Here is a 21,147-nt window from a genome sequence, read left to right as displayed (position 1 = left end):
TGTTTAAGCAGCTAGCTCTCAGCTAGCGTTGTAAAGGAATGCACTTTGGTAGATTCAACCAAATGCCCTGGGTGTTAGTCACAACAATGACAACAGTAATAATCATATTAATTATGATAACTGAGCAGTCTGAGGTACCAACATGAAAAAGAACGCTTTAAAACCACATTGATGCTAATGCTAACAGCTTGCATGAGCACCTCTGCGAGGAGTTCAACGCGACAGTAGCTAGCAGGTACAAACTTGCTAGGTGCAGTCAGTTAGCAGTAGGGTAGTGTTAGCTTCACTGTAGAGAAAACATCAGTGCAGCAGCTAGCGACTGGACGCTAGCAGTCGATCGGCTAGTGTTAGCTTAGCCCTGTCGTCAGCAGGCATCACCAGTCTGTCCTGAGGCGACGAGTGGCGACAGTTGGCTGATATGTGTCTGTACATTGTGCAGCCATGTTATACAACCCCCCCACCCCAACACACACATACATACATACATACATACACACACACACAAACACACACACACACACACACTTGTAGATGTCAGTGTTAATCAGTTTAAAGCTACAATCTGCGGTTGATGCGTTGGCCTGCTCTGCTGGCTCAGTAAACACTACGGAAGCCCATTTCTACCAGAAACAGATGAATTATTACTGACAACAATAACAAAATACTGATAAGTAAAAACTATGAGACACGCAGTATAAAAGAAATACCAAACCAACGTTTTGACTTTAACTCAACACACTTTAAGTTCCAAATGTACATGATGAGATAGCCAAAGTCAAAATTTGGACAAAAGACAAAACAATATTTGCTTCAAATGTTACAATACAAAACTGTGAGAACCCAAATTTTCGACTTTGTTCTATTTTGACTCAAGTCAGTTTCGTCTTCCTGGCCGGAATGGGCTTCCATGAAACATTTAGCAGCTGCTATTCAATCGAGACAACTGCGATAATCAAGTATCCTCCAGCTCATAACGGCGCAGTAGAAAGCCAGACGACGTTCGGCTAACTATTTCATGATTTCAGATTTGATTTTACATGTAAACTGGATCCAGATCAGAAGTGGATTAGCCAGTTTACACCTTGGCCGCTTGCCTCGTCATATTCCGTCAACAGAAACAAAGTGTTGGCACAGTTTTCACCAACCTTCACAGAAACATAAATCTTTTGTTTTCGTTTATGTTCTAATTCCCAGAACCAGTGTAAATACTAATTTTCTAAATTTTTAACTAATTAATTATCAGTTCAGCTACACTCTACCGCTCCACGGTGTCACTCTTCTCACGGGGTTGGGAGATGGAGGTCAGTGCTCGCGGGGTTAACATGGTGTCTTTGGGCTTTGCTGAAACAAACCAATCAGCACGCAGACTTTGGCCGCTAAAACTCACCTCCATGACATCATTGTGAGTTGCACCAAAAGATACCGAATGACTTTTGTGAAATACATTAGATTGTTGCCATGACATCGCCACTGTAAATGTGTGTGTGTGTTGCGTGGGCGTGGCATGGCGATGAGATACTGAAGGCACAAAGTTACGACTCTCAGCACTCGTCTCGCTAAAAAAATTAAAAAAAACACAATCAACCAACCAATCAAATCTTTAGAAAACAAACAAAAAAAACATCAGAGAGGATCACCCTCACACACACTTCCTCCTCCTCCTTCAGTTACTTCCTGTTTCCTGTCCAGGTCCAGGAGGGGGCGGGGCTTCCCCTGAGATGGGCGGAGCAGGTAGTGTCTGTGTGGTTTACATGATCAGTTCCTTCTGTGCATCGCGCCATTGTCGTCCACTTCTCCACGTGCTACATGACATCACAGTCACCAGGCCGATGGCGCACATGACGACCACCACCACCACCTCCTCCTCCTCCTCCTCCTCCTCCTCCTCCTCCTCGCTCCAGTATGACTGGACAAACTGCAGAGTGCGTTCAGATACAGCTGTGTGTATGCAGATATATACTGTGTGTGTTCGTGTGAGGGAACAAGCTTTGAAAAAACCTCTCGTAACGGCGACATTACACACACACACACACGCACGCACACACACACGCACGCACACACACACAGCAGCATACAACACACACGCACAAACACACATTCAAGTATACGGTGTGAACTGCACATCATAGTAAATATGTTGATTAGATTAATAAATATTAATTAAATTGTACTAAATAAATAAGAAGTATCTTCAAACCCACCCGCCCGCCCCCCTCCCCCCCCCCCCCCGGTCCGTATTGATGATCCCTTTACCAATACTGACCTTTGATCACTGTATTAGCAGTCAGTCTGACTGATCCCAGAGGTCCTGCTCGTCTACACATGACTGTAACGTCTTATTTTTGCTCTGGTCTGTTCATTTCGTCTCGTCACATCTCTTTAATCTTCTGCTCTATTGCTGTCGTTACTTCACACACTCTGCCGGGCTCGTATAAACACACAGTGTGTGTATACATCAGTGCTGTCTGAGAGCATCAGGGCCCAGTCACACCAGGAAGTACGATTCCTTCATGTGATACTGAGATAACAGGCAGCGGCTGAAGCAAGCGATAAAGCCTTTCCCAGCATGCATTGAGAGAAGCAGGCTACAGCAACTACAGCACATGCACACAGGAAGCCAACATGACACAGCACACGGAGGACATACCCGTAACATTTTTATGTCTTTTATAATCTGTTCTTTTATCCAAACAATAAAGTTATTATTCTGATTTCACTTTAATCGGCTCCTTACGTGATCTTAAATTACTGGAATTGTTTTTGCATTATTCTATTCCAGTTTAGGTCTTTTGCTACTTAAACTTAGATTTCTTTACATTTTTAAATTCTTTTGTTTTCTCATTTTAATCTGCTGCCTTGTATGAAGCACTCAGTCTCCTGCTTTTTATGAATACACAGTAGATTTTTAGACAATTACATCATGCTATCAGTATATGATGTGAAAAAAACCCGATGGTAGCGGTCTGGACTCTGTGAAACTTCAATGAAACCAGAACAAATCATTTGCAAACAAACTGTGTTTACAGACAACGGTTTGACGAAGTGTTCCTGAGTCCTTCATCCAATCATGTGTTCACAAAGTGGTGAACGACTGAGCCTTCCCAGGATGCCCACATTCAGAATAAGCATATATTTACAAAACTAATAAACGTTTAACACATTGTCTTTGAACTGTTTTCAATTGTAGAGAATCAGCAAATGATCACATTCTGTTTTAGAGACGTTTTACAGAGTCTCATCTTTTTTGGAATTGGAGCTTCACTAAAGTGTTTATGGGTATAATCAGCAGGCTGTGCTTTTGGTTAATCCACTAAATTCAACACCTGACAACGATCCCAAACAGCAACACGTGTGTCCTGCTCTCTGACTTAAAACCTCTGCAGATTCATTAAATGGTCTCACAGTAAACAGTAATCATGATACTTTCTGTCTGAACTCTATCTGTTACATGTATAAATAATCAATAGATTTGATTTCTCCAGTCATTATCCACATGGAGAAATCAGGTTTCTCTAATCCACAGCCACTATCACCGACTCTGACTGTATAAACTTGATTTCATGAAGTCACATGACTGCAGAGTTCACGCCACTGACTGTTCAACTCGATGCATCTAACTAATGTAACAGCAGCGGTGGACGAAAACGTGCATTTATTTACAGTTTCTTGTGTTGATTTCTTGGAAATTTGGATAAAATCTGCACAACATTTGGATGGAAGCTACTGAGCCACTACAACGACCTGCAGAGCAGCTCAAAACAACACGTGAGCACACCTGAGTCACACCTGTACCAAACGCTGCAGGTGTTTCCACCTTTAATCACACTGATGTGACTGGAGCCCTTTTCATGATATTATTATGGATTATGACTATTATTTGTGTCTAAGTGAATACATTTAGTGTCAGAAATGTTGATTATTTGAAAGAAACCCTGATTAAAACGGAGCTCTCTTTCAGTCACATGCTAACACGTTAGCTTCAGACTGTAGACTGTTAACCATGCTGCTCACAAAGCTTTTGATCCAAATCCAGAACCACTTCTGCTCTGAATCTCCACCTTTACTAAGAGCCAAGACATCATGATGTGTTCAGCTGGAACAGACATTTACATCCCACCAGTGTAACCCAGAGGGGCAGATCGCTATACAACAGGCTGACCTCTTCACACTGACTGCACAGTAACAGCAAAGAGCTCAGATTGTAGCCCTAAAATATGACTGAAGGCTCACATTTCTCTGCACTGTCAGAAATCATCATCACTGACTGCAGGTACGTCGACCGTTTTAAGGGATTTGATCCTCTGAGCCGCTGTCAGTTCTCTTTACTCTGTCGCCTGAAGTCCAGCCATCTAATCATCAACACTGCTCTACGCTGCCACATTATGGAAGACATTTTGGCGTCGTGATTTCTGTGTAAAATCTTTTCCTGTAGCCTGGAAATCTTATTCGCCTGCTAAAAATGAATCTGCCTTTATTATCTAAAATGGTCCTGAAGGATCAGAAGCGTCTGTCGGTGACACAGACGACCAGCATGTTGTTATTTTATCCCAGCAGCAGTTTATCCCACGTTAGCTTTGCGCGAGGTTACAACAGCTTTTGGATCTCGTTTTCACCTTTAAGACTGGCCGAACATACGTAAACTGTACATCAAGTTTAAATAAAATTTAATTTAGCTCATTAAATGCTAGCCTGCTGTTTCATAAAGCAGCCTCAGCCTAAATAAACTTTGGTTATTAACATTCCCATTTTTTAGTATTAGAGCCCTTTGATTTTAATATGACTTATAACTTGTCCATAAAACTGCCTTTACTCAACCTTCTCCCTTCACAGCTGCTTCAGCCATTTTATGTCCTTAATAATCTGATTTATTTAATTAAATAAAACTAAATAGGGCACAAAATGGTGAAAGTTAATGAAACACCTCTTTTGTGGTCGTTTTATCCTTCAACTCTCTTTCTGCAAACCTTCAGAAAACTTAAAACTCTTTGAAACTCTAAGTCTGTGCTTCATAAGGCTGGGCAGTGGAGAGCTAACAGGCTATGGCTAAAAAAGGCTAAGGCTAGCCACCAGACTGCCAAACAAGGCAAATATTGAGCCAGCTACAGCTAGCCGGCTGATTTAAAGTCTGCTAGGCTAACTGCTAGCCAGTTAAAAGGTAAATAGGTAGCAAAGTGACACCTAACACAAACAAATGGCTGTCTAACAACTAACCAGTGGCAACTAGCCAGTTAATAGTTAGCCAGCTGTCAGGCACAACGCTAGCATGGTAAAATAGGCTAGCTAGACACTGTAAAACAACACTTAGCTTAGAAAGTTAGCCAGCTAACAGGTAGATGCTTCAGTTTGGGTTGCCGGAATTTTGTTTCAACTAATTGTTCGTTTAAGTGAAAATGACGACAAATGCCCAAAGAACTGAAACGTAACACAAAATGAGTTATCTCAAGATGAAATGAAACAAAGATTAGCAAGCTAATCGTTGCTTTTTTGCAGCTATTACCTTAGCATTATAAGGATATATCTGACTTCTTTTCCAAAGTAAACCACATGAATCTGTTACACACGCCATTAAATGCCTGCAGATATAACCTTGTAAGACTAAGGTCATTAAAAGTTGTTTTTGGTGTCTAATTGATTCATCGACTCTCAGCTCAGCTAAATAGTTTCCATGCTATAAACAAAAAAAAGCCTTGTTCCCTCCGTTAGCACCATGTTTTTGTGTTTGTGTGTTTGGAGCTACAGAGTGGTGTGTTCTGATTGTCTGAGCAGCCCCACAATCATTTTAAACTTGTGTGGTCACTTCCTGTCTCGCTGCTCACAATGTAAAACAACTCTTGTCTTCTTCAGACAGGACTGCAGATTTGAGTCTGAACGCACCCCAATTTATCAACAAAGTTTGCTTCAGCTCAACTTACATCCCAGCCTGGCGCTTCTGCACATTTTAACACCCCGACGCTGAGTTTCCGTGACTGTGTTTGTCCTGAATGCACTCCAACAACGCTGTGAAAACCAGCAGCAAAAAACCAAACGCTCTTCAAAACTGGACAACCCAGTTTTATTCAGTGCCAGCTGGTTGCTCCCGGATGCTCAAGAACACAGCTTACAACTCCCACCACAGCGAGTGGGGTGCATTCACTCTCAGCTGACCAGCTTGGGCAGAACCGTCCTCGGCTGGATGTTTCCATTGGCATCAGTGATCGCTGCCAAGTTAGTCCTAGTTTTAGAGGAGGAGGACGTGGTGGTTGAGGAGGTGGTGGTGAGCTTGGAGATTGAGGTGATGCCGCCATCGGTGGTGGTGGTGCCCCGTTTGGAGGAGGAGGTCTTTTCCCCCGTGGTGGTTCCTGCTGGTGGCTTGGGAAGTCGCCTCCTCAGCCACGAGTGGCGGAGTGCCTGGCTGGGCGTCATCCTGAGAGCTGGGTCCCACTCCAAACACTGTTTGAGGAAGTCTAGGAACAGAGGGTCATCGCAGCCTTTCAGCGCTGCGCTCCAGTCTTTGCTGCCCGGTGGGCCGCGTACCTTCCCTCGTCGCGAACGGCCGCCATTCAGCACAGTGGTGCCATCGGGCAGCGTGGTGACAGTGCAGTACCGCGGGTATCCTTTGGATGACACAAAGTTCTTGGCTCTCTTGGAGGCGTCAAGGAGCTTCTGGCTGGGCATGCCCAGTAGTTCAATGATGCAGGCCAGCTGGTCGGCTTCGTCTTCACCGGGCAAAAGCGGGTAACCAGTCAGCAGCTCGGCCAGGATGCAGCCCAGGGACCACATGTCGATAGGCATCCCATACCTGGAGCCTGGAGGAGAGGGCAAAGATTGACCAGTCAAAACCTGGATTCAACCATCAAAATTTAACTCACAGAGATTCACACTGTGACTGCATTTATCCACGACTTGAGAGTCAGCTGCTGTTTAGTGTTTCGTTTACAAGCTCTGCTGTCAGAAAACTAAACACAGCAGACAGAAAATCAAGGATCATATTAAATATGGTGGTTTTAATTACTGTGAGATACCTGAGTTATATCAAAGTGACTATTTTTGATTATGTTAAGTAGACTTTTGCAGTGAATGTGGACATGAACATTTCTAGGATTTATTATATTGCTGGACTGCCAGGCCGCTTTGAAGGTAGGGAGACTTTCATGGTTTATGAAAGCAAATATTCAATTCAATGGAAAAAAAAATCAGATTTGCAGGAAGTTTCAAGTCTTGGCATATTTGATTTCATGGCTGAAATGAACCGACACTTAGCGCCCAACAAAGGCTGCTCTCAGTTTTCCACATTAGTTCATCTTACCTAGAATGACCTCTGGCGCTCGGTAGAACCTGGACTGGATGTAGGTGTAAACTCTCTGATGTTCAAAACAGCTAGAACCGAAATCTATGACCTGGAGAGAAAGAATGTTTTATGAAAGGATTAACAAGCCTTTAGTGGCTCAGATTTAGAGGGTTGCTACTTGTAAGCACCTGCGTTAGGGTTAGGGTTAAGGTTAGGGGTACCTTGATGCCGCTGCGTCCCTGCTGCTTGAGTAAAATGTTCTCGGGCTTGAGGTCGCAGTGGATGATGCGGTTCTTGTGCAGTGAGTCCAGACACTGCAGGATGGAGTGGGCGAACTTCCTGACCAGCGGGAGGCTGAAGCCCTGGAACTTGTTCTTCTTGATGAGCTCGTACAGGTTCATGCTGAGCAGCTCGAAGGTCATGCAGATGTGGTTTCGGAAGGTGAAGTTCTCCAGCATGTGGATGACGTTCATGCTCGAGTCCTTGTCCTGCTTCCTCAGGTGCTCTAGGATGCGGATCTCCTCCGCCGCCTGCCTGTGGAAGCGCTTCTCGTTGCGGACCATCTTCAGAGCCACGTGGGTCTGAGACTTGTGGTCGAAGGCCTTCACCACCTGCAGGGGAGAAGGAACACGACGCTCTCATTAGTCTAACGTCTTGATTCCACCGGGCACGGCTGCATCTCATTCTAGCTGTGACATGGTTTTGTTTTGTCCTCCACCAAAACATTCAGGAGCAGTGCTTGTTGCCTGCTTGATTTTGCTGACTTGCTCAGATTTTGTTGATTCTGTCATTTTACTTATTTTTTTGTGCTTCTACCACGAGTAATTAGACCACTTAGTTACTTTCCTTTTTGTTTTTTTTTTAATCTGTTTTGCTATGATTGCAATCGGGAGGCAGCACAGGAGGTTTTATTCTGAAAATTTACCAGGTGCGCTATTCCATGTGTCTGACTTCCTGCCTGGTTCCATCTGCTCTGTGCAGCTTGACGTGGCTTCTGTCAGAAACAGACTAAACACGTATTCTCCACTTAGCAGAATGGAGAGCTGCTTCCAGATCTGGTTGAATCACGAGCATTGTCTCAAATGGCCGCATCAGCTCTGGTGGAGCCGGACCGTGATGCAGCCGTGCTCTGTGTTATCAAGCTGTTGCATCTATTAGACCAGGTGGCACTTACCGTGATCAGCTGATAGTGTAAAAGAACCCAATTATTGTAAACAACTGGAGTAAAGGAATAGAGAAGAGTGCGAGGACAGGAAGCAGCAGGGGATCAACCGTCACTAGCAGTGCCATTGATGGTCGTACCTGCCCAAAGCTGCCTTTGCCGATGACCTTCAGGACTTCGTAGCGGTAGGAGATGTGGTCGTGGGGAACGTGGATGTAGGATCCCTGATCATCGTCGTAGCCTCCGTTATTGGCTCCGCCCATGACCCCAGACCTCTTCTTGGCATTTGGACCAACAAAATACACTGAGGAGAAACGAGCATGTGATTGTTCATCACTTCCATTCTGATCAAACCGATATGTTTCATTTGTACTTTGGTCATTTCTGTCATCTGATGGGATTTCATCAATGACTACAGATTACTGGTACATACTCATCAGCATCAATCAATGAAAGTGTGCATCTCTGATGAGGCTGTTTAAACCCTCTCACCCTCAGGGTAGCTGAACACCTCGTGGTGCTCGAACGACGACATTTTGGACATGAACTGCTTCATGGCCTGCTCCGGGGACATGGAGGTGGGCTTTGGCTTGCTGTCTGTCGACTTGTTGGAGGTGGCGCTGCCCTGCCGGCAGTGGTGGGTGGGCTCCGAGCCTGAGGTCTGGCGGTCCGGCAGCGGCAGCCCCGGCCGGGTGGAGCTGAGGGGAGCCAGGCCATTGGGCTGTGAGGTCAGGACTGGACGCTTGTTGGTGTTCTCCTCGTACAGCTGGGTGACGTGGACCTGCGACTGCGACGACAGCTGGACGGTGTCCGACATGGTGGCTTTGGAGCCTCCCTGAGGGGAACAGAACGAGATGTCAGATCAGCCATGGCCTAAAGACGTCTGAACAACACGAGACGCAGGGCTGCAACTAACGATTTCAATCATTACTTCTATAAACTGTTTTTTCAATTAAACCTTTAGTTTATTTAGTCTTTCACTCAACATTTTTACATGAAATCTGGATTTAAACCATCACATTAAAGCTGGAACTGCGACTGTTTGGGATTTCTGCCTGATAAATAACTTAAATAAGTAATCAAAATTAAAGTGGTTGACATTATTTTCTCTGAATAATTGATTCATTGACAAACAGTTTCGTCTCTAGCGGGAAGTAAAAATCGCTGCAGTTACTGAACCTGAACACTTATCTAACAGAGCCATCTCTGTGTGTTCTTGGTGTTTTTATCTGATGCTATTTTTATGTGGTAATGTCGTCAGATTCAACAGGCATGTTTGAAAGTCTCTTGTTGGTGATTAAATACCGCAGTGATAATCTGTGGTGTCTGAAAATCAAAGCCCCACAAGACGAACCATTCATTTCTTGAACACCACACAGGACATGTTTGCTCTCCGCTGTATGAAGCCTGCAGCGTATCAGGGTGGAAATCTGGATAATTAATGCCCACAAATTAGTAATCTGTTCCCTTGAATGAACTCAAACAGTCCAATTACACAACTGTGATTGATGGACGAACAGAGACACAGCTGTTTCTGTCCGTCCCTCATTCTGTTTCTTTGTCTCGCTCAGTGAGTCACTCCCTGTTGCCATGGAGACCAGCACACCTGGGTCCTTTCAGATAACAGAGGTGAGCTCTCTCTCTCTCTCACACACACACACACACACACACACACACACACAAACAAACACACAAACACACACACACACACAGACAGAGCCCAGCTCAGTAGCTCAGTTCAAAGACATGCTGTTTAACACAAATAACAATGTGTGTATTTTTATGTGTATATGTGTGTGTGTGCGTGTGTGTGTGTGTGTGCGTGTGTGTGTGCGTGTGCTCCTGTCATCTGGCCAGTAAGGGAACTGTGGTATAAAAACAAGGAAGTGAATCAAGAGAGGAAACCGAAACAATAACAAGCTTGTGTTGGTGCGTCGTCAGTAGTTACAGGGATGTAAGAGAGCGCTTGGCCCTGCTGGCTCCTCCCTCACCTGACAATACCTTGACGCATGCACGCACACACACGCACAACAATACATTTTTGTCTTGCTGTATGCAAATAACTCTGCCTGCAACTCGGGATTTAGCGTTTTAAGGATTCACTTTCATTAATCTAACATTTACTTTCTCAATTAACAGATTTGTCAAAAATGTGTCCAAAAATTTTAACTAAAATCTGAATGTTTCCATCACAATTACTTTTAGTACAACTTGATTGACAGTGCTATTGTTTGGAGGTCGAAATGATGGATTCCCATTCACGTTTCCGCGCTGGAGAGCGTCTGAAGTTACTGACACCTGTGTCGTTAACCTCAGCAGCCACTGCGGGCTGTGATGTCTGGACACACAAATCTGGTCACTTGCAAATCACACAATAATTAATTAAGAGTAAATATATGATTTGATAAGGTAATCTCATTTACCTGCAGTCTGAACAAAGTACAGCCGCTATCACTCACGCTAGTTATAAGATAGATAAGATATTAGTTATCAAAGGTTGTGAAAGCTGATCAGGCCAATAAATAGTTACGAAACTCATTAAGTATGTGGCCATGGGTCAGGGACACTGAGGCCTCCTTTATAATGTCTTACAGGAAACCCTGCTAATGCTAATGGTCATGACATGAAGGTAATAAAGCAAATAAATGATGTATCAGCTCCTGCTTACCATTAGTCCTGTGTGTGTGTGTGTGTGTGTGTGTGTGTGTGTGTGTGTGTGTGTGTGTGTGTGTATCCTTCACACCAGCCTTTAAACCAATCAGCTGTTTAAAGCATCTTGGAGCTGAGGGCTATTATTAGCCTGGTGGCTGCAGCTGACTGTTTCAGAGAACTGCTGCTCAGGCTAACGGCTAACTGCAGCTCGCTAATCAAACTACAACCCTCTACAGCCAGCATGACTCTGAAAGAGCAGCAGGTTGATGTCAGCAACAGACTTCACGATATATACACCAAATGATGCTTAAAAGGTGACGTGTAGTCAAACTAAACGAGACAATAAAACAACAGGTGGAAACAAAGCTCTAGAAAAGGTTGGAATCAACAAACAACGGGTTGGTTGTGGATGTAAGATAACAAGCACAATGTTCCTTTATAGCACATGAGGCTGTCTTCTCAGCTGCCAAAGCAGCCATATTTGGGTGTATCTTATAAACAATGATCACTTTACTGATGTTTATCCACCAACACTCAACCCAGTCAGGTTAGATTAGCTATGTTTAGACTGAACAGAAGCAGACATATAAGTCCGGACGTGCAGATGAATCACTGCAGAAAAATATCTTAATTACCGAGCAGCTTTGCTTTGTAACGTTCAGCTGCTTTCAGCTTTGCTGCTGCTCGCCCCTTGAAAACATGACAGTGTTCAGCTTTGCATTCTGCGCTGCAGATGGGTTGTAGTGATGCAACAAGCCCAGTGCATCACTAACTCTTGGTTTGGATCAGTATTTGATTAAAGAATGGGCGACCAGGCCTGCAGGTTTGACTCAATCTGGACTTAAAGTAACTTCTTTCATTCAACTACTTCACCCTCCTGTTAAATATGACGCATTGGGGGGTTATAAAGGCAGCAACAGCGCGCAGCAAATTGAATATAATACAGGTTAAAGGAAGCTGAGAGTGTGTCGTACCGTCAGGGGGTTGTGGTTGTTGTTGCGAAGCCGCGGCAGGGCGACAGGTGACGTCGTCTGAGAGCCACCGTGACCAGGAGAGTAGACCGGCTCGCCCACTTTGCCTGAAAATGAACGAAAGAGATTAGTGTCTTCAGATGAGAAGATGGATGTCAGTTTCACTTCTATGTATCCACAGTGGAGATAAATCCAGTGTTTAGTGTAGCTTAGCGCAAAGACTGGAAGCAAGGGGAAACTGCTAGCCTAGCTGAATCAAAGGTGAACAGATTCTTGCAGGTGTGGAAAGAGGAACGTAAGAAGAACTGTGGTTTCAGCAGCAGTTAGCTTGGCAGCTATGTGTTGACTGCAGCTCTGAGGCCTTGTCCTCGTGGTGGGGTTGCCAGGTTTGAGCTCTGACTAGCGAGTGATGTTACTCTGGAAGCAGACTCCATGCCAAAGTATCAACCTTTCAATGTACAAGATGTGCCTCCCTTCAACATACCAAATATCACACGACACGACCACTACAAAAAGAGCTTGTTATGTAACGCACATATCAGGAACATATTTGTCAACCTCCTGAAATATTAAAAAGTGGTCAGAATCCCTCCAACCCCGGCGGGTTATACAAGTGCAGATGACTTTGGCAGGAAGAGAATCCAGTCGGGGTTGGATTGGCTAAGTTTAGACCGAACGGGGATGGACATATACATACACAGACAAACACATATAGCGGCTGACAGAGACATGCTCTTTACTGCCTTCCATATATAAAAGCTTTTTTTAAAGATGTGCGAGCGCATGAACTGAATCCAAGCTCCACCTCGTTCCCTAAATGCAGCATCGCAGCTCATCATGAACTCAGACAACCTCCGTCATGCTTCTGCTGCCAACTGCCTTCACTTGTGATTTATGCCACAAACTACTAAAAGAAGACGTGTCTGGAGGTGGAGGTGGTGGATGTGGCCATCAAGTAAGGTCACGATATTTCTGTGATAGCGATCTTCTTAAACGATGTCACAAAATGCAGAGTAAAGGCTGATTCTGCGACATGATGCGAGCTAACGTAGTCTATCTGCTTGGCTTAGAGCTCGCAATGACGGTTGAGCTACTGTTTCAGCTGCTGTATTGGACTGCATTCGATTGTACAGGTGTACCTAACAAAGTGGCCACTCAGCGTACATCTCAACTGGAATGAAACCAGAGGCTGCCTCCATTTAAAAACTGTATGCTGGTACGGTATGCTTTGGAGAATGGCCAGCCTCAGACGGCCTTGGACCGGACTGACCCAGGACAAAGGGATCCAGTCTGGTCTGAAGGCTGCAGGTCCTGCAGGCTGACTCAGTCTAAGGAGGATGAAGGTTTTAATATAGCCTGATAATCCCCAATACATTGCCTTCCTCTCTCTATCTCTCTGTCTGCAGCTTCACCTACTTTGACAGCAACATGACTACAGCATCAACCCAGCAGGGTCGAAGGTCAGAGGTCACAGCAGACCACTATCTCAGCAGGTTGAAGAGTTAAGATTTATAAGCGCTCCACTTTGGCCGACTTTCCTTCCGTTGTGTCATACATTTTCCAGAGGGCCTTTGAACAACGCGACAGCTTTACAACCATGACAAAGCAACCAAGTCCCAGACATGTGCCTCAGAGCGGCAGCTGTTACCGTCTGGTCAGTCACTAACCCAGTTCGGACCACTTCCTCTCTGTCCAGAGGAATCAGCAAGACACACCGGAACACCCAGAGGAGGATGCATGGTTCCCAAAATCCAGCTGAAAACAAACTCCAGTTAACAAAATGTTCAAACCCAGTGGAATAAAAAATGTTCTGACCCCGAGTCTCCAGGTTATCTCTCAATTACGTGATATCTGCGGCAGATAAACATTAATCCAATGGCTGGTTACTTTCATTAGGGCTGTACTGAAGGTCATTTTTTTTACATTCAAAGATTCTGCTGAGGTTTTCAAATTAAATCTCGCACGTCTGAAGGTGTAAACGATTTGGTCTGCAAAGGCTTCCAAACTGTGGTCTTCTTCGTCATCTTTGTGCCGGTGTTTTGTTGGCATGTCCTCATGGAGCGCCGACCGCCAAACGAATCCAGACACATTAGATGACCTCTTTTTTGCATGTTTAAATGCTGCTTTAGACTGGATTCCAGTTGGCACCATGATGTGACAGAGTCTACAACTTTATTCAAAGTCATGAAGAAAGTTATGAAAGCACCAGCATGAATGAACGAGCTGCAGACCCTCACAGGCCACCGTCCAGCTCTCAGCAGCTTCCTGCGTTCGTGCAGGTTAAAGCAGGCAGATGGTCTCTGCTGCTGCTCTCTGCCTCTAATCTGAACGCTCACTGTAATCCTGCTAATGAGGACAAGCCAGAGACACAAATCACATTCAGCAGCTCCACAGATCCACGCTGCAGACCGCCAACACGCCGCGAAACAACGACATGACAAAGAACATGCAAACAATGCAGCTTCGAACGCGGAGCATCACGATGATAAAGAGCAGCCGCAGCACAAACATGCTGCCTGCAGCAAAACGATGCAGCCTCTAATGTGTCTTCACTGTAATCCTGCTAATGTCTGAGACCGGGACAAACAATCAATATATTAGAGTGTTATCAATACACAAGCACTTACATCTGCTCTGCTGTGATTGCCACTCAGAGGAGTTTTCTGACATTCCTGCACAAACAGCTCATTGATTAACTGATTAGACAATACTCAGATGAAAGTACTTGCTGTTTTTTTTCAGTTTAATATTGTTATAAATTGATTATCTTTGGGTTTTGGACAAAACAGACAATATGAGGATGTCGCCTCGGGGTCTGGGAATGGGCATCTTTGACTTTTATCAGACATTTTGAAGGCTAAACTATTAATTTTCCCTTTACCAGGAAAAAAATGTCTGCAGCCTCACTTCAACTGCACATACACAACATTAAAGGGACAATGAGGCAGTAACATGAATTCAGTCCTCTACAGCTGAAATGACCAGTCAATGAATCTATTAGCTGATTGACAGAAACTCAGCTTCTGTCATTTATTAAACAAAATCACAAAACATTTTCTACTTCAAGATTCTTCCATGTGAAGATTTGCTGTTTTATGTTGTGTTAAAGTGAATATTTTTGCATTTTTGCCATTTTCAGACACTGTTTCCTGCCTGTACGGCACATACTGATAATCACAGGGATCTTTACTGCAGAGGTATTCCTTGGTGCGGGTCTGACAGATGCACGCTAACAGAGTGGAAAAGCAGCGTGCTGAGTGTGAACCTGACACCGAGCTGGAGATGCCAGAGCGCCGGCGAGCACGCCCGGCATGCTGCTCGACAGGACGAGTGGGAAAATGTGCAGCAACGTGACCGCACACATGCAGCACTGCGACGCTCAGAAACTCAGAGGTGCCGAGGAAAAAACTGCTCTGCAAAGCTTAGAAAGGGACACGGAAATAACAATGAAAAATGCCCTTTGTCATTTCAACCTGCTGATATTTCTATTTCTGTCCCTCATGGGCCCCTGTAGACGAAGCCCTGGAGTTTTTGATCTACTGGTTTGAACGACATTTTGAGTTTGTATTGTTCCCACTGTAAAAACAACTACAATAAGTATAATTAGGAGTCTAAAAGCCAATATTAGCTCGCTGTAAAGGACTCGACAGCAGCACTGATCGTTCAATAAACAGCCTTCAGTCAGCACAGCTACTCCTGTCAAACTTTCCATCATAATATAGGCAGTTTACAAAGATGACTCAAAATTATTAACCAATCATCAAAATAGTCAATGAAGCTCAACATACCAGCAAGACAGGTTAGATTTCTACTGTTTGTATTTTCAAACAGCATGTTTCACCTTTAGCATTACAAGAGAAAACGCTGCTAACACAAATCTCAGACAACGCTGGCTGGAGAGTAAACTTCCCCAAATCCAGAGAGAGCTGGACAGAGCCGCTAACGTTAGCCTGACTCAGACGTTAGCAGCATCGAGACCGGCTTCCACACAGTGGGAAAACACATCGCAGTGCATGTGTTAGATGTGATTTTTTTTCTATTTTTAATGTAGGCTAACACTAAACTGTGAGCCCATAGTGTAATAAATGAGTGTCATGGGTAAGTACACTTGTTAGCTGGACATGCTAAGGGTTGCATCTCATGTTAGAGCTGGGAAACAGACTGTTTAATCCACTCTTCATACTTTCACTCTTGCATTTTTGCTGTTAGAAACACTAAATAAAGACATCAAACTCTTTGTATACAGGAAACGGCTCTTAATACAGCCTCATGCACAAGCTTTAAGCTGCTGAGGAATATAAAGCCTGACAGGTTGCTGCTAACCTATGATCAGACAATCACCGTTCAGGGGAGGGGTTTAACAAACACTGAACTGAACGCCGAGCCTGATAGCGTTTGCAATTTTCCGACACAAACAATCCAAAAATTCACGCAGCAAAGGTCCCGACACACAGAGGTGAGACAGAAAACAGCATCTGAACTTAACCCCAGTTAAACCCAGATGATTCAGTACATCGACACTACGTAGACGTTGTATAAACTAGTGTGTCTGAGGTGCACTGACGGTGTAGCTGGAGCTGGTGGTGAATGCTCAACAGAGGTGGATGAGCTGCTTACAGCTGAACAAAAGTCCAGAACTGCTGGACTGTGGTGCGATGCTTCTGGACACAAACACGCCCACTGATAAATTCTCCTTGGAAAAACAATTTTTCTTAATATTTTCTATAGTCCCACTTTGACTGACACTCATCAGTTGTCATTAGTTGGCAGCTTGCTGCCTTCTTTTAACATGAGGCTAACAACAAACATGGAGGTGTAATTTTATCACTTGATAGACAAGATCAAAAAAACCCTATATTACCTTGAGACTGGCATAGACTTGAATAACAGTTTAATGAATAACTGCAAAAATCAGAGTGATAAAGAAAATATTATGGTGAAGCTAATCCTGGTTAAACAACAGCTGCAAGACAAACTTAGCTGCAACATTACAGCAAGCTAACAGTGAGCTAATGATGACCATGAAGCTATCTGCAGTCTGTAAGAGCTGCCTGTACACACAAGTATTAGCATGAATCACCTAAGCTACGCTAATGTTGACATTAATAACAAGCTAGCTGCCGTGTTTACATTATGTAACTACATTTGTCTCTATGTACGCAGATAATGCCGAGCTACGATACGATAATCTGTTTCCAAACTACAATAGCACTGACGTTACAAAGCAGATAACAGAGGGCTAGTGGTGGTCACATGGCTACTTGAAAACTGTGATAGTAGCCTGTCTTTATGTTTCAATAGCTACATTAGTTTCTGTCGCTTTCTGTCGTTGGCTTCGTGTTTCCTGTCTGATTCCTGATGGTTCCTAAACAAAATGTCCCCAAAACACATTTAAGAGCCCAACTTTTCCACTGGGTGAGTTTGTATGTTCAAAACTCTTCCTGTTAAACATTTAATAACGCCCCAGCTACTGAAATCCAGCGGCTTAAAGATGGCCGTCCAGAATCGTGATACAGAGCATGTTGGACCAGCGCTACGTTACTGACCAATGAGAGTCAGTCAGTACACATCGTGCTCTGACTGATGAGGCTAATGTCAATATTTCAAGTTAGAAATTCTGCAATGACATAACTGTTATTTGTTTTCAAACACGAGATAAATTAACATATTTGATAAACGTACCTTGAAAATTGTTTTTTACAGGACTGAACCCTACGTCCTGCTGCACAGCAGGAAGATAAACAGATCTGCGCTCTCTGGAGGACAAACTATGCACAGGTGACACTTCCTGAATGATCTCAAACATATCTTTGGTATTTCTGCAGTTTCTTGTTTCTCACCAGCATGAAAATGCTGATACCTAGAAGCTAACAAAGCTAAATGACCACGCGAATGCTAAAAGACAACTGCCTGTAACCAAATAAAGATTATGTATTTACATTTAAATCCTGACAAATCGGTGTAACATTATATAAAACCCCAACACCAAGACAGAAACCAGAAAGCAAAGAAAATGTCTTAAATACAGTTTATAGAGCTGTAACATGACAACAGTTTTAAGCTAACACTTAGCCTGTGGCAGCATGAATGTTATCGTATAACAGCTCTAACAGTCCGTAATAGCATTAGCATGTATCCGTCAAGCTAATTCAATGAGACGAGACGTTTTGTTGTTTTTTTATTTTAGAAGCGATAGAAAACATCCATTAAACAGACGTTAAAGACCACCGAGAACCGAGCTGACCTCTGACTGAACTGAACCGAAGCTTTATTTCTGTCTGCCGAGCTGGAGGCCAAAAATTACCCAGCAACCGAAAACACACACACACACACACACACACACACACACACACACACACACACACAAACGTTCACTAAACGCCACCAAATGCCAAATGTAAGACTCCAGTCAAACCAGAAGACACCGACATGTCTCTCACAGCCCGCTGAGCCGCCATAAACACTCACAAACAGCTAAATGAGACATAAACACACCTGGAAAGCAGTTTGTGTGTGTGCCACCTCTCACTGCGGGTCAGCTAACGCTAGCTAAAAATAAACGCGCAGACAGGGAGGGAGATGTCTGCAGCAGCTTCCACTTTGGAGGCTTTTTATCGGCGGACTTCAGGCTGCGGCTCCTCTGAATCCGCTTTATCAGATCGTTAAATGGGCAGAGAGGAGAAAGACGAGCTTTTCTGGTTCTATTCCTGTCTGTTAGCTAGCTGAGCTTCCAGCCCTTCCCTCACTGTTTTCTTCCGTGTCTGACTCGTTACGTTTTCATTTACACTGGATTAAAGAGACGTAATCAGAGGCGGGGGACCGGCGGGGTCTCCCCGCTACACTGTCCGGGCTCAGGCGCCCCGCGACCGTCTACAGAGGCTGTGCTCACCCGTCGGCAGGACCGAGGTTCCGGGCTTCTTGGTTAACATGGCGGCCGCTCCTCTCCTCTGGACACAGACGGACAGGACGCCTCCTCTTCCTCCATCTGCAGCTCCTCCTCTTCCTCCCCCCAACTCCTCCTCTTTCTCCTCCTCCTCCTAATCTCTCTGCTAACTAACTCCTTCAAGAAAACTCAAAAGAACTCTTCTTCGTCCTTAAATTCATTGCTCCTCCTCCTCCTCCTCCTCCTCCTCCTCCTCCTCACATCCACTCACTGTTTTATCTTCAAAAATACATTTTTAGAAAGTAAGTTCCTTAAATTCTTCAAATATATTTAAACCACAAATAAAAACCATATTAAATCAAGCTATATTAAAGTAAATTATGCATTGTACTTTATTCCCTCTGTGTGCTAACTTTGTATGTTGTGTATATTTTGAATATATGTTATGTATGAAATTTCTGTGTATTTCATATTTCATAGAATAAAGTTTTGGTGAACTTATTAGCAAACAGCTGCCTGCTCACACACCAGCAGACAGAGAAATACGATCATCCCATTACAGGTGTGTTTGTGTCCACCTGATGACTGTCAGTCCAATAGTCTCTCTTTTAGCTTGGTTTTTGGTGTCCACCATCAAGAGCAGAGTTGGTGATATATCTCTGTGAGTGTGTCACAATGGGAGACCCCTTTTAGATTACACACTGTCATTTGATCCATTGTACTATGAAATATTGATCAGAGCAGCTTTAAAGGAAGGTTTAACATACAGAGCGAAGCCAACAGAAGTGCACTAAGACTGCGTTTGTAGCACTTTTACAGTTCATCGTTGACTATGAGAACAACAGTTTGACTAAAAAAGGACTTTCCAAAAGCATTTTCAGAGCACAACTTTTTAAAACTGCAGGAAACCATAACAACAAAAAAGATGCTTCACTCTGTTACAGTCAGACTAAATAATGGTTCAAACAATGATACTCACCACCTTTGCTGGAAGAAGTTTAAACCGTGAACGATGACCTTTGTTGTTTGGAGGAAAAATAAGTTGAAGTGAGTCTCAGACGCCAGAAAATGATGCTGAAGGTGTTGCGGAGCAGGGCGGTGTTCTTCATCTCTGCACCGTCCAGGATTCTCCTTATGAGGACATCATCACTCACACACTGTGTGATTGTTGATTTGGCTGCTTGGAGACCAACAACCTGTTTACATCAGACACACAGACGGCTTTCCCAGTGTCGCTTCTGGGCAGCGTCATGTTGACAATAAAGTTTGTTCAGTCAATGTGTGTGTGAGTGTGTGGTCTCAGGTTTCATAGCTTTTAGTAGAATTACAGAGCGACCTACGTAAGACACACACACACACACACACACACACACACACCAGTAGAGGTAACAAACTCACCAGAAATAAGCACCAATCATCATCACACCATCTTTCAAACTGTTTTTCAGGTAAAACAGCTACAAGAAGCTTCACTGGATAGCTTTCTTCCAGTCTTTTAACATCAGGCCTTGTCCCAGACTTGAGAAGGGTCTGGATTTTACTTCAGTTACTCATCTCGTCGTGGATGGATCCTTAAAATGAGCCAGTCAGGCAGAGAGACCCAGTAAGTGGTCTGAAGTGAACTGGGATGTCCTGACCTGAAGTCTTCTAATCTTCTCTGGCTTTTGTTAAGAAAATACAATTTACATTAGACACTTTTTGATGTCTCCAATAATGTGTTGTGTAATATCCGTGACATCTCCAGTGTAAACAAAATGCAACCAGTTCAGGTGCAGTTTTCAGTACTTCAGAGTCATCGGTAATCTTCAAAAAGCTGCTGAAATAGACTCCAAACAACACTGAGCTCAGAAGACTGAGGGTCGGTGAGTCGGGCTCTGCTGCCAGATAATCTGTTTGTGCAGATAACAGCAACTGCACACCCACTTCTTGGAATGGCTTGAGTACTTTAATGTCCTGCAGGAGCGATCCTGCACTGAGAGTATAGCCGATAAATAATAAATACAAAAAAAGTGCAGCAATGAAAACAACAACATTACATTTTTTGCAGTATATTGTTACAGAAAGAGAATTAAATATATATGTATGTATATGTATGTGTGTGTATGTGTATATATATATATATATATACACACACACAAACACACACACACACACACACACACACACACACACACATATATGAATATATAGTGTTTTTTTATAACAAAAAAAA

General features: G+C 43.8%; 1 protein-coding gene across 3 annotated transcripts; it reads right to left on the bottom strand.

The window, feature by feature from the left end:
- Positions 1-2,230: 2,230 nt before the first annotated feature.
- Positions 2,231-20,111, bottom strand: dyrk2 (dual-specificity tyrosine-(Y)-phosphorylation regulated kinase 2). 3 transcript variants are annotated; one of them, XR_013075830.1, is made up of 8 exons: positions 18,942-19,024; positions 12,056-12,159; positions 8,922-9,264; positions 8,570-8,733; positions 7,489-7,878; positions 7,286-7,376; positions 2,918-6,785; positions 2,231-2,874 (listed from the first exon to the last, which is right to left on the bottom strand). XR_013075830.1 is itself a non-coding variant. In XM_076722057.1 (7 exons), exons 3-7 carry the CDS (start codon positions 9,244-9,246, stop codon positions 6,136-6,138), a joined length of 1,620 nt encoding a protein of 539 aa, XP_076578172.1. In that variant the 5' UTR covers positions 9,247-9,264; positions 12,056-12,159; positions 19,915-20,111; the 3' UTR covers positions 2,231-6,135. The 3 variants fall into 3 exon arrangements, 2 of the variants coding, with proteins under 2 accessions (XP_076578172.1, XP_076578170.1); XM_076722057.1 differs by lacking the exon at positions 18,942-19,024 and adding an exon at positions 19,915-20,111 and having other exon boundaries at positions 2,231-6,785; XM_076722055.1 differs by having other exon boundaries at positions 2,231-6,785.
- Positions 20,112-21,147: the final 1,036 nt, after the last annotated feature.

This window comes from Chaetodon auriga, chromosome 22, assembly GCF_051107435.1.
Source record: "Chaetodon auriga isolate fChaAug3 chromosome 22, fChaAug3.hap1, whole genome shotgun sequence".
NCBI lineage: Eukaryota > Metazoa > Chordata > Actinopteri > Chaetodontiformes > Chaetodontidae > Chaetodon > Chaetodon auriga.
Note: the sequence above shows the minus strand (reverse complement) of the source record. Positions and strands in the feature narration are given on the sequence as shown.

Bases quoted from the DNA above. Each gene is read 5' to 3' on its own strand.
- dyrk2 (XM_076722055.1), bottom strand. From the start codon at position 18,981: ATGTTAACCAAGAAGCCCGGAACCTCGGTCCTGCCGACGG. The intron at 8,734-8,921 runs GTGAGAGGGTTT...GTTTCTCCTCAG, and splicing joins GGTGTTCAGCTACCCTGAGG to TGTATTTTGTTGGTCCAAAT. The intron at 7,879-8,569 runs GTACGACCATCA...TCTCCCCTGCAG, and splicing joins GCAAAGGCAGCTTTGGGCAG to GTGGTGAAGGCCTTCGACCA.